Genomic DNA, 12,747 nt, shown 5'->3' with positions numbered 1-12,747 from the left:
CATTGTACATTAGAGATTTCGCAAAACTTTTGTCGTTCTCTTCTTCCATGAAGTTGAGTAGATGAAGCTAATAGGAATCCCCGCTCGATTACCCTGAACAAGGTGAAATGCTTGTTACTTAAACTGGATTATGCTTGGAGAAGTTCTGGTCCTTTTACTTTTATCTTGCCGTGCACTGAAGCATCGATTTTAACTTTTTGATTATAGAAACAGAGCAAAGGAGGTCATGTAATCCAACATTACCAAAGCAGTTCATTTAAAAAGAGTTTTCCAATTAGCCACATTGCCTTGTTCTTCACGACCCTCATTCCCCATACTAAAAAAGTATATATTTTCTTAATGTAATCTAAGTTCATGAAACAACTCCTTTCGGCTGTATTATGATTTGTGCCACATAGCAATATGTTTGTGACAAAAATAAATTCAACTTTGGTGACTGACCTGCAGTGAACCCACCCACTCTCACGAGGGACTTGACAATCAAAGCCTATTTGAGAGTACTCTGTGCCTACTGACTTATTTTTAAGTAAGAAATGAATAGTTTCATGGTGGGAAGAAACTGACTAAAAGGTCATTTGATGGGATTGTCATTGTGGTACAAAAATTTAAGAGTTCTTTAGAACAGACGGCTGATGGACTTTGGCTAAAACACTTAAATCATGAATTCAACAACATTATTTCTTAGAAATTTCATTAAGGACATACTTGGGATACCAATGAAGAAAGTTCTAAATGCAAAATATTAAGAAAAGGGGAAAATGAGCATTTAAGTGACATCATGAAGGGATATTTTGCCAACGTTTATTCAAAGTGCTTTTCTATTCTTCAGAATGACTGCAAAAACACACATGCATCAATGACTTGTTCATACCTTGAAATTTTCTAATAGAACCAAGGTTCTACTCCAAATATCATGCAACAATTTTGTGCTCCTTCCAAATACAATTAACAATCTGCATTGATGTAAGTCACCAGTTACCATTGATGCTCAGTTGTATTATGTTTGCTACACTAAACAGAGTCTGCGCATGAATATCATAGGGTTCGTGACCGGTGAGAGGCACTGTTTTAACTCAGATACCAAATGCTGTTCATTAAGAGTGCTAGAGTCAGAACAGCTAAAAGGCTCTGATTTGGGAGGCATTAGTGTATCTACTGAATTATTTCTGCTACTTATGGTGCCACTGCCTTAAACATCTTTCAAAAATAGTACTGGAAGAAAAACAAAGCTCAAGAGATTTGGACTACAGTGCAGTACAGCTATAAACATTTATGCACCTTCCAGGACTCCAGAAAATCGGAAGTGATAAGGGGCTCGAATCTAGTAGCTATATCCAGGTACACCACGAGATGGTTACATACCTTCTTGTCCAATTTGAAAGGATTTCCAAACGTATGCAATCGTCTGGGTTGATCAGGGTCAAGTTCACGTAAAGGAGAAGGCACATGCTTCAGGAACTCCTGGTAATTCCCCATCTGTGCAATTGGGACACTGTGCACTTGATCTACAGGAATTACAAAGTCATCACATTCAAGAGGTCACGTACAAAGCTTTTCATGACTTCACTGTGACTCTAAGTAACCACAAAGAAACAGAAGTAAAAATCTGTATGATCAAAACAAACAACTATTCACTTAGAGTATTTCATTAGTCTAGTACTCAATGTCATATCAGTAACTAATTAAATATAGCAATTAACTATACATACATTATTCAAAAGGTACATAATACATAGATGCAAGTCATACCTTAAAAGGAGTGAAAATATTGAATTGAGAAAAGACGAATTTTGGGACATGCATGAATTCAGGACAGAGTTATTGCTTACAAATAAACCAAGATTCTAGGTTAACCCTTCACATTTTCAATAATGCAAAAAGGTTTCATGGATTCACATAATCTGATAAAGTTAAAAGTCTAAGAAATGCACATGAAGTACACATATCAAACTTAAATTGAGTTTTGTGGGGATTGGGCAAGTTAATTTAAAAACCAATTATATTAATTCCTCAATGATAAGAGCTGTTTAGTTTCCACCCTTTGCTCCCTTTCCTTTGTATATTAGTATGTCAACAGCTTACATTTAGAGTGCCTTGAAAACAAAATAATTCCACATGCCACACTGTAACACATCAAATGCTACATACAGACTCTCAGATTATGCCATACACAGATTATAAGAATTCCTAACAAAGTCTGTAAACTACAGTTAACAAAGATAAAGCTGCATTTTATTTCTACGTAACCTTGCTATTGAAAAATCAGACATTAATAAACAAGAAGCAGTTACTGTTACAAAATGCATAATATTTAATCATATTAATATGCTTCCTCTAATCATACGAGAGAGAAATTTAGGAACAAATTAGATTCAAGCTTGCAAAGATTTCAAGCTGCATTACCAAGACTTGCATTTTTGCTTTTGCATTGTGGCATCAGAACTGGTCAAATCAGAGGGCTGTGATTTCAATCCCCAGTCAAGTACTGAGCACACCCTAGGGTCATTCATCTGGGCAATCCTGAGGGACAGCTACACTGTCAGAAGTTCTGCTTTTTAGCCAAGATGCTGACCAAATGCCCCATCATCATGTTCATGCAGATGCACACATCCCTTGGCGCTTGTCCACGAACAGCAGGAAATATTCCTCACACCTTAACCAATATTCTTGCCTCAGTTAACAGTAGTGAAAACTGATTTTTTTTTGGTTAGCTGAAATTTTGTCTCAAGCTGTGCAAGTTGCATGGCTCAGTTAGACTGGCGTTGACCTGCTCAACTTCCGATCATCCACAAATTTCAACTCACCTTGGGGTCTGTTGCCTGTATACATCACACATCAAGTTTTAATCACCAGCCAGTCTGTGCTTGCTCACCTCCAAGAGCTTTCCATCAACTTTTTTTATACTATGTTCTTTCATGGGATGTGTGTCTCTCCAGCAAGGCTGACATCTGCCAATCCTCAATTGCTCTTAAAGTAGCTTGCAAGGCCATTTCAGACGGCAGTAAAGGGTTATCCACATTTGCTGTTTGTCTGGAATCACAGGCCAGACCAAGTAAGGACAGCAGATTTCTATCTCTGAGGTGTATGAGTGAACTAGATGGGTATTCATGACAATTTACAATGGTTACATGGTGAGAGAAGCTAGTATTTTTAAATTCTGGATTTTTACCAAATTCACATTCTGTCATCTGCTACTGTTGGACTCATGGTGGAAATCACTCCCTGGAGTATTAGGCCAGGGTTCTGGATTACTAATTCAGTGACATTACCCTGACAACACTTCACCCAACTAATGCCTCCAATGAAAATTCACAGCTGAATGCTCAAAATCCTTTTCCATCTCCGGAACCACCCACAGCCGCACAGCACTACCTTTCTCTAACTCTAGCCTCTTGGGCAAGACAGCCCGCTTCCTGGGCTGTTGATACCCCACGTTCTTGAATCTTGTCCCGAAATGGCTCCGCTTCTACACAGCTTCCTTTACTCTCACTCTCCTTAAAAACTTAACTCTTCAACAGAACGTTCAGTTGCCCTGACTCATCTCTAGTTTTTTGGGTCAGTGGCCATTGTTATTTCTAATTACTTTCCCATGAGGCACATTGAGATATTTTTCTGGATTAAGGGAACAATGTAAGTGCAAACTGTTGCGGTCCTGTTAGTCTACATAATAAAAATGGCAAAACGTGGTCTGTGGAAGTCCGAAATTTAATCCCAACAATTGAATTAAGTTCCCAGCTCGCCAAATTCAAACATGAAACTACAGAAGACAAAGCACGCAGCAGCTGTTGGACAGTTTGTTTGCTAGTATGTTACTATTCAAGGCACCCCACATGACCTGCATTAGTGCATTGCAAGCCACACAACTATACTGATGGTCAGTAATAATTTAATAATGGCTCACTAAGAACAGACCACAGCAGCACAGAACAAAAATAAGTAATGGTTAGTCACCAACTGTAGCTCTAATAAGGAAAACATGATCTACATGTGAATCATTTAAACAGAAAAACAACTACTTGTACTTAAGCTTTTTTACAACTGAAAAGGTCTTCATTAAGAGAAACAACGTTGTGGCCTATTACCATGGCACTCATTGAAATAAAGACAATCCACTAAGCCACATCCAGTAAATTTTCATCTTACCTTCATCTTGCCCTTTCAACGGAGCATGTGTTGTTTTCAACAAGTTTAACCTCATGCGTGTAAGCTGATCCAAAAGACTTCGCCTTGGTATATCATATGCATTCTTATAACTCTGAGGCTTTAAATCCTTAAAAAGAAAGAAGTTGCGAACAATGGTACCAGCAAGATAAGTTTTTTTTAAATTTTACTGTCGCATCACAAATATGTGCCTTAACTTGAAATAATTAATTCTGAATTTATTCCAGCCTCAGTTTGGTAGACTTTAGTACTCAAGGGAGTCCAAGGATGAGGGGCAGACCATCAAAATATAGTTCAGACCAAAATTAGATTAGCTATGCTATTCAATGGCAAGGGAGGCCCGAAGGGTCCAATGACCTATTGCTGCCACCTACCCACCTTATATAAAAAGATATGTCATCTCTTTGCATTCAGGAAAAGATTCGTGGCCTTAACCAGGCAAAGAGACGCAAGCACGCACACAGTCAAGTTAGTTCTTCTCAACCAGAAATGCTGAGCAGTTGGGTACATTACAGACACCACTCTTCAGTAAATTTGATTCACATCACGGGATCGTGAACTGGCTGAACGCCGAAGAACAGCATCACTGACAAGGCAAGCCCCTCTTCAAACCACACACCATCGTGCTTTGAAAATACCTCACTAGAACTTCAGCAATTTATGGGACCAAAACACACTGTTCTGTACTGAATTAGATTTAACTACATGGATTACAATGGTTGAATGTGGTCGTTTACCACCTTCTCATGGATAATTAGGGATGGGTAATAAAAGTTAGCTTTACCAGTGATGCTCACATCTACGAAGACAGTGCTTTTTTTTCCAATTCAAGCAAGAAAGTGGCTGGAGATTCTGTGTTGGCAGTTCATGCAAGGGAATCAGAATCAAATGCAATTAAAACTGGAGTTTGCGAAATACCTTTTTTATTAAAAACACTTCAGATTCAAAAAAGTTAGATCTGCATTGAAATCTAGCACAAATGCATTGGATATTACTGGTCAACTTGGCTTTAAATAAACAAACGCATGACTGACAACTTAGGTTAAACAATGCTCAACTCTTTGATATATGAATGCTGAGCATAAGGGTACAGATCAAATCAGACAGTTACTGTGGGAACAAATACATCCACTCAAACAAGGCAACAAGATGGAATGCTGGAGAACAGCAATGCCCAATGACTACACAGGAATTAGTATTCTATTTAAAATGGGACGCAGCCCTCCATTCAGTTTAGTCTTGCAGACTTGGTCAGTAGGTACTGCAGTTAACAACTCCACCATCTGAATTTCAGACGTTTCAGCAGAAAAAGATGTGCTAGTGATGGGAAAAGATTCCAAGATCATCTGGTAGTATCACAAGGTTCACAGCTCAGAGGTGTCACAGTCCAGCCAGTTTCACCTTTCCAGCATCTGAGGTTAGTGGAGGACAGGGTGGGTGATTCCCATACTGCCACTTATGCTCCCTTCCCTGGCAAGCAGCTTCAGTGACCTCTCCCTAGGGAATCCAACGTAATGTCTCTAAGAAGCAGGTCCTCTGCTTCTCAATTGAGTGCCGCCCCTTGAAATTTTGTCCCAATTTTTCCTGGGCTCTGAATTTAATGTGAGGTCTTTCCTCTCAATGTCAACTCAGTAACTTCTACACACAGAAACCATTTCCAAAAATCAATCCATTGATCTTTGACTCCGTCTCCTCCAAGTCCAAAGGACTTTCAATGGAAATGGACAATGTAGTATATAAATTAGCTTCCTACTGGTTGTGGTAGGTTTCCCATTTTATTATCTCCCTAGTCCAGTTTGCCTGCTGCCAAGAGAAGAATACTCTCACTCATCTTGCTTACTCACAACATCCAGCCCATCATTATCAACTTTAATACAAACTTTACCATCACCAGGTTATTAAATACAAAGGCAAAATATGAGGGAGGGCCAGAAACTGGCAAATGAATGGTAAATCAAAAGTGTGATGATCAGGAAGTCAATTGAAACTGATGATTCTTCAAAAATAACCTTTATTTGATAATTCTTAAAAATGACAACATAAATCTGATTTGGCAAAATTGAAAGGCCATTGGTTGCAGTATCTGGGAAATTGGTTCCTTGCTGTAAATTGCCCTTTTTAAGTTGTTTTAGTTTCATATTGTGCTTGTATTACAACAAATATTTGTGCTCAGTGTTGCTGATTTGATTTAATGCCATTTTGTGGCGGGAGTGATGTAGGGCTAAATTCCCTCATACGCTATTCGCCTCCATGACCCTGCAACTTAAAGCTGCTGTGCACTGATTACAATGGAAAAATCTGATTTGTTTAACATTGTTTCCTTTGAAGTTCTCAAGACTGCAACGACAACAAGCAAAGGATTACTGTGTCCAACACCTAAATTCAAGCTTGAAAAACTTGCTAACAAACATGGTTTTATTCAGCAATTATTCATTTTTAAGAAACTGACTGGCACCATATATTACCCTTTTCTTTCATGAAGCATGAACTGGAGGGTCAAAAATTGTCATTCTAAAAACTGACTAAAGATGCAGAGATTCACTGGAACATTAACAAGATGCCAAGCTGTGTAAAGCTTAAGGTCCCATGGTGCTGTTAATGCAATGAGAAAGCAAGTGATCATCCACAATGTCAAAATTTTCACGTGATCAAGAATTATGTCAGCAACATAAAAATGACATTCCAACAAAAGTGAAAGGATACAGGTCGAAGATTTAAGACATTCATCATCATTCGGCAGCATGGACTTGTGTCCTAAACGCATACACTTGCCCGTCAAAATGCTTCACATCCAAAAAGTGGTGGTGATCAAAAAAACAACGACTGAAACACCAGCTCCTTAAAAAAAAATCCCTGCAGGGACACGACACTCCTCTTTCTCTCCTATATTCAAAGTTTGTCACAAATTTGTGCCTAGGATCTGCTTCTCAAAGACATTTAACTTCACTAAACAACCAGAAATAAACATATGCTTTGTACAGTTGTAAACTTTAAGATTCCAATTCAACATGTCATCACATGGCAGGCAATATGGATATACTTGACTGTCTACCTGTATAAGAATTTGCAAAAAAATCTGTAAAATGCAAAAGGAAGCAAACCTCAAGTTTTCACCATAAAGTCTGCGAGTTCAGTTCTGAACCAGCATGATCAGTGAGGGGCCTCAGATTTTCAAAACCAAGAAACAGTACTTTTCCTCACCCATATTGCAACTTTGGGAAATGAGAAAACACAACAAGCCATTTCAATTGCTGCTTTTTAGCAGCAAAACAAAAAAAACTGTTTTGCAAGAGAATATACTTCAAGTTGATTCACATTAAAAACATCTTCAAGGAAGGTAACTCACCTTATTCAAGATTCCAATCTGGAATCCAGCAAACTCTTTCACGTTTAAATCCATAAGTCTGTATGGAAGCTCCCCTGTGATTCCCATCATGATTTGCTTCAAGTCTTTGCGATGAGCTAAAGAAAGGCTGTTGCTTCTGTTCTTCACTTTAATGGCAGACTCCTGAACTGGTTTCTTACCCACTGAACTTATGATTCTGTCAGATTCGACTTTAGCCTGAGAATTGGAAAGGACATCGTCCATGGCAAAATGACTTAAAACTAATGAAATATATATGAATTACAAAGCATTTTAAAAGAACTTCAAACCCCGAAAACCATCTGAAAGAAATAGCTTGAATAACATTATCGTCACGAAATCATTGACAAACAAGCAGATCGATTTTCTCTTTCAGCAAAAACATGTATAAGATAGATTAATACATGCACATAAACAATGCATGGAAGCATCCTTTCCAAAACTAGAAGAAATAATTTCAGTTGACATACTGCTTTGCCTAGCCTAGGATATCCCAAAGCAAAGTCACTGTGCCACTGAAACCCAGTTATAACATTTATTTGAAACAACAAATCGAGCTGGAAATCTTAAATTTGGCAAGTTTCAGGCAGTTATCAACTTCAAATATGTAATCTGCCTGTACGACGTGCAGCAATGCCAGTTTTTAAGGTGCTGCTTGGCACTAGCACGGTCTTGGGTCATTTACAGCACAGATTCACAAAGGCAAATGGAGGCACTGGAGAGAGCACTAAACATATTTCCGAGGATACCACCAGGAAGGTCAGGCTAGATCCATCAGGAAACAAATTGGATAGGTCTCTCTTATCTTGAAAGTAAGAATTAGGGGATCGAACAACTTGATTCCTCTATACAATAATGAATTATTCCAAGGCGCTTCACAGGAATATTATTCAACAATCTGATTGTTTAGTTTCTCCATGTTACTCAATGTTTGGGTAACAAATTAGAGGATAGAGGAAAGAGATAGAATGGTAGAGAAGTTTAGTGAAGTGATTTCCAGGGATTTGGGCTTGCAAGCTAAGGCACAGCTACTTGCGGTGGAACAATTAGAAAAAGCAAAGTCCAAATATCAGAGGACTCAAGGGTTGAACATTAAAGCCAAAAAAGTCAGCAGTGAGAATTCAATGGTGAGCTTTCTTGAACTGTTGTGCTCCATTTGGTGTAGGTAGATCTTCAATGCTGTTAGGGAGGGTATGTCAGGATTTTGACCCAGCAACAATTAAGGAACGATGATTTAGAGGCAAACTTGCAGATGGAACTCCCGTAGCCTTCAAGATGGAAGCAGTTAAGGTTTTCGAAGTGCTGTCTAAGGAGCCTTGGTGTACACTGTTTGCCATTAACGCTGCTGATAGAGGGAGAGAGTTTTAGTGAATGTGGTGCCAATTGAGCAAGTTGCTGTGTCCTGGATAGCATTGAGCTTCCCAATTGTTACTGGAGTTGGATGTGTCCAGTTTGACATCAGAAAAACAGCCATAGATTCTCCACTTACCTGTTGACTAAGTTTTTTGAGGTAAGAAATGACACTGTAACTAAGACCGGAATCCACACCTTCAGCAATCAGGTTAGGAGCTCCCATCATCCTTAGCGCCTTTTTCAAAGGCTGTTGGTGAAACACAAAATATTTACTTAAATATTAACCTATATAAAAATCAATCAACTCGCATGGGTTCATAAGAAAAAAGATTCACTTGTCAGAATTACCTCCTTATACATAAAAAAAACAGCTGCCCAAATACGAACATTTGAAGTTTGAACTGGCACATTTACAGGGTAAATTCTCTAAAACTAAGGTTTCCAACTTAAATCAAAGTTTGAAACACACTATAGTTCTACTGTAATCTGAATGTCTGAAACAACCACAAACTACTGAGGATGTTGAACAGCTCTCTAAATACCATGATCAACCTGCTTTTGAATGCTATTTTGTACAATCTATCCGTTCGAGAAAAATTTGGAGCTCCTCAATAAAGCAGTATACAGTCTTTTTACAAGCAGTAAAGAGCTAAGACTAGGGCTCTAATACTTTTGTTATGCTCATCCTTAATCCAAATTGCAGAGTGCAAACCCGGAGGTTTAGTGTGGACAAGTAGAGCCAGCAAACTGACCTAAGTGGATAGTAACCAAACACTAACACAGATAAAAGGCAAACAAAATAACTAGCTGACAGAAATTTTTTTAAAAATCACTCCTTATACACCAGGATTAAATATTTACGAGCTAGTATAGTTGGGCAAGCATATATGTACACTTCAATTCACATCAGTCCCATTCAGCAGTCAAAGGCAGCATCTGTTCCTCACCCAAAACCACACAAAAAAACTATATTTTAGAATTTCAGGTCAATTCATAGTAAATACTGGACATATTCTGAAATTTTAAATGCATCAAGGTGGTCTTAGCTTCAGAATCAGACATAACTTTGCAGGTCTAAAGAAGGGAATTATAGGCTACAGCAGACCTACTCTAGCAACCCTTGGCTGGATTGAACAGCTATACATTCCAAACACAATCATCTTTGTTTACACTAAGAAGCAGATGGGGGAATGCCAAACATCTAATTAAGTTAATGCTATCTACTTAGAAAGAACTTTGCAATTCCTGGAAACCTAGCGACATTTTTTCTAATCTGGTGCAGTCAGAGATTTCAGGTACCTACTGAAGGTAGCATCAGAAAGTAGTAATGCAAAGTCATTCAGCCAAGTTACACATTCACTGAAGAAAGATTACCCTCTACAAAAACTCTTGTTCGACCCAGCATTTGCAAGCTCCAAGCTTAAGACTGCATCCAAAACTCAAACATGCTAAAATTCCAAAACTACATATTGCCAATGCCTCTAACTTCCTCCTGGTCAACGGACAAAATACCTTACTGCAACCTCAGTACAAAACCAAGATCGGAAAATAAAGAAACACACACACGCACGCACACACACAATAAATAGCATGTAGTCCACTAACTGTCCCTCACACGACCTTTTCAAAATCAATGTGTCATGTCACATCAACTGATGCGGTCTGCCTAATGCCTATTCCTGGGTGTCTGCAATAGTGACCACTCGCAAAGTTACTGAAGCCACATACACTCTACTTTTGCCCAGAGGGTCTCAGCCAACAGAGCTACTGCATTTATAAAACTCTATTTTATTTCTCCAATTCATAGACCATCAAGAAATCATTCCAGATCCTTTAACCTATTTCAAACAATGGGAATCTATCTGTACACCTCAATGTACAAGCAAGTATGTGGCAATGGCACAGAAACTTGTTAAAATATAAACATATACCTTGTCGTTGTTTTTTTACGAAACAAAACTCAAATATTAAAACCTCCAAGGCTAAGTATTCAAAGTCACATGGTTGGCATCGTCCTTTTCATACCCCACCACATCATAACCATTCTACCTTAATTGGTCTATTTTAACATGCTACCCATATAAAGCTGTCATTTCAGTTCCTTGCTTACAATAGTAAGATTTTCCCAGGTCATGGTGAGGGAGCATAAGCTTGCTCTTGTTGGTGCATTTAAACTATGATCAAAATTTAAGGCAATGCAGTGTAATTTGAAGATATTGTTTCAAATCAGAAATTTAGTCCTCAGCAGGGAAAAGTGGAATATTCTTCCAATGGTAGTGGGTCCCTGCTTCATCCTGCCTTGGCTCTTTGCACCCCTTCAGCACAATTGTGCGGTCATCTAGTTGTCCATCTATAGATCTGCTTTTCACTTCAACTGTTCATTACAGCGATAAGTTTCATTTACTAACCACTCTCCAAGTTAAAAACAAGTTTTTCCTGAGCTTCCTATTTGATTTATTGAGTGTCTCATACCACAAGATTCTTGGATCTCATCTCCCCCACAAGTACAAGCATTTTGTGGTCCATAATAATCTCAATCTTGAAAATCTCTATCTGGTTTAAGAAAAATGCTTCAATGTAATTTGCAGTAACATTTTTGCACAATATGAATTCAGCAAAGGTCCTAATCCGCAAAAAATCCAGCCTCCAACAACATGCTGATATGGACACCATCACGAGTTTCCATATTTAATGGAGTTGTACAGTTTAGCTGTACAAACTGACAACCGCAAAGTCAAAATGGAAGAGTTCAAGAGATAGTTTATGATGCAGCCTGATCTACCCACCATGCATTATCAGTCTCATGTGGATCTAATTTCCAGTGTTATCCAAATATCTAACCATTCTCAACAAAAACATTCAGATTCAGCATATGCTGACCATGTTGGGTTTCTGTTCCACATCACTTTAAGGCAACCATCCAGGAGTGAAAAGCAACTTGATTTCCAAATTACCCCTCACCCACTGGCTCCCACAGTTACATCCAGCAACATCTGTTTTTGAGCACCACAAACCACTTCATAGAATGCTTCAGAAAGCCTAATAGAGATAAATGGAATTACAGCTTCATATACAGCATGATCCCACAGAGGAAGATAAGACACTAGTGAACATCAGAGATAATGGGAACTGCAGATGCTGGAGAATCCAAGATAATAAAATGTGAGGCTGGATGAACACAGCAGGCCAAGCAGCATCTCAGGAGCACAAAAGCTGACGTTTCGGGCCTAGACCCTTCATCAGAGAGGGGGATGGGGTGAGGGTTCTGGAATAAATAGGGAGAGAGGGGGAGGCGGACCGAAGATGGAGAGAAAAGAAGATAGGTGGAGAGAGTATAGGTGGGGAGGTAGGGAGGGGATAGGTCAGTCCAGGGAAGACGGACAGGTCAAGGAGGTGGGATGAGGTTAGTAGGTAGATGGGGGTGCGGCTTGGGGTGGGAGGAAGGGATGGGTGAGAGGAAGAACAGGTTAGGGTGGCAGAGACAGGTTGGACTGGTTTTGGGATGCAGTGGGTGGAGGGGAAGAGCTGGGCTGGTTGTGTGATGCAGTGGGGGGAGGGGACGAACTGGGCTGGTTTAGGGATGCGGTGGGGGAAGGGGAGATTTTGAAACTGGTGAAGTCCACATTGATACCATTAGGCTGCAGGGTTCCCAGGCGGAATATGAGTTGCTGTTCCTGCAACCTTCGGGTGGCATCATTGTGGCACTGCAGGAGGCCCAGGATGGACATGTCATCTAAAGAATGGGAGGGGGAGTGGAAATGGTTTGCGACTGGGAGGTGCAGTTGTTTGTTGCGAACTGAGCGGAGGTGTTCTGCAAAGCGGTCCCCAAGCCTCCGCTTGGTTTCCCCAATGTAGAGGAAGCCACACCG

General features: G+C 39.5%; 1 protein-coding gene across 5 annotated transcripts in view; it reads right to left on the bottom strand.

The window, feature by feature from the left end:
• Positions 1-12,747, bottom strand: part of ints6 (integrator complex subunit 6) — an 80,973-nt gene that overhangs the window by 12,537 nt on the left and 55,689 nt on the right. For 3 of the 5 annotated variants that reach the window (XM_048540505.2, XM_048540506.2, XM_048540507.2), the window contains 4 exons: positions 9,015-9,125; positions 7,508-7,723; positions 4,144-4,270; positions 1,363-1,505 (listed from right to left, as the gene is read on the bottom strand). In XM_048540505.2, the coding sequence (XP_048396462.2) occupies positions 1,363-1,505; positions 4,144-4,270; positions 7,508-7,723; positions 9,015-9,125 (597 nt within the window). The other 2 variants (XM_048540508.2, XM_048540509.2) reach the window with 2 other exon arrangements.

The sequence above is a fragment of the Stegostoma tigrinum genome, chromosome 12 (genome assembly GCF_030684315.1).
Source record: "Stegostoma tigrinum isolate sSteTig4 chromosome 12, sSteTig4.hap1, whole genome shotgun sequence".
Taxonomy (NCBI): Eukaryota; Metazoa; Chordata; class Chondrichthyes; order Orectolobiformes; family Stegostomatidae; genus Stegostoma; species Stegostoma tigrinum.
Note: the sequence above shows the minus strand (reverse complement) of the source record. Positions and strands in the feature narration are given on the sequence as shown.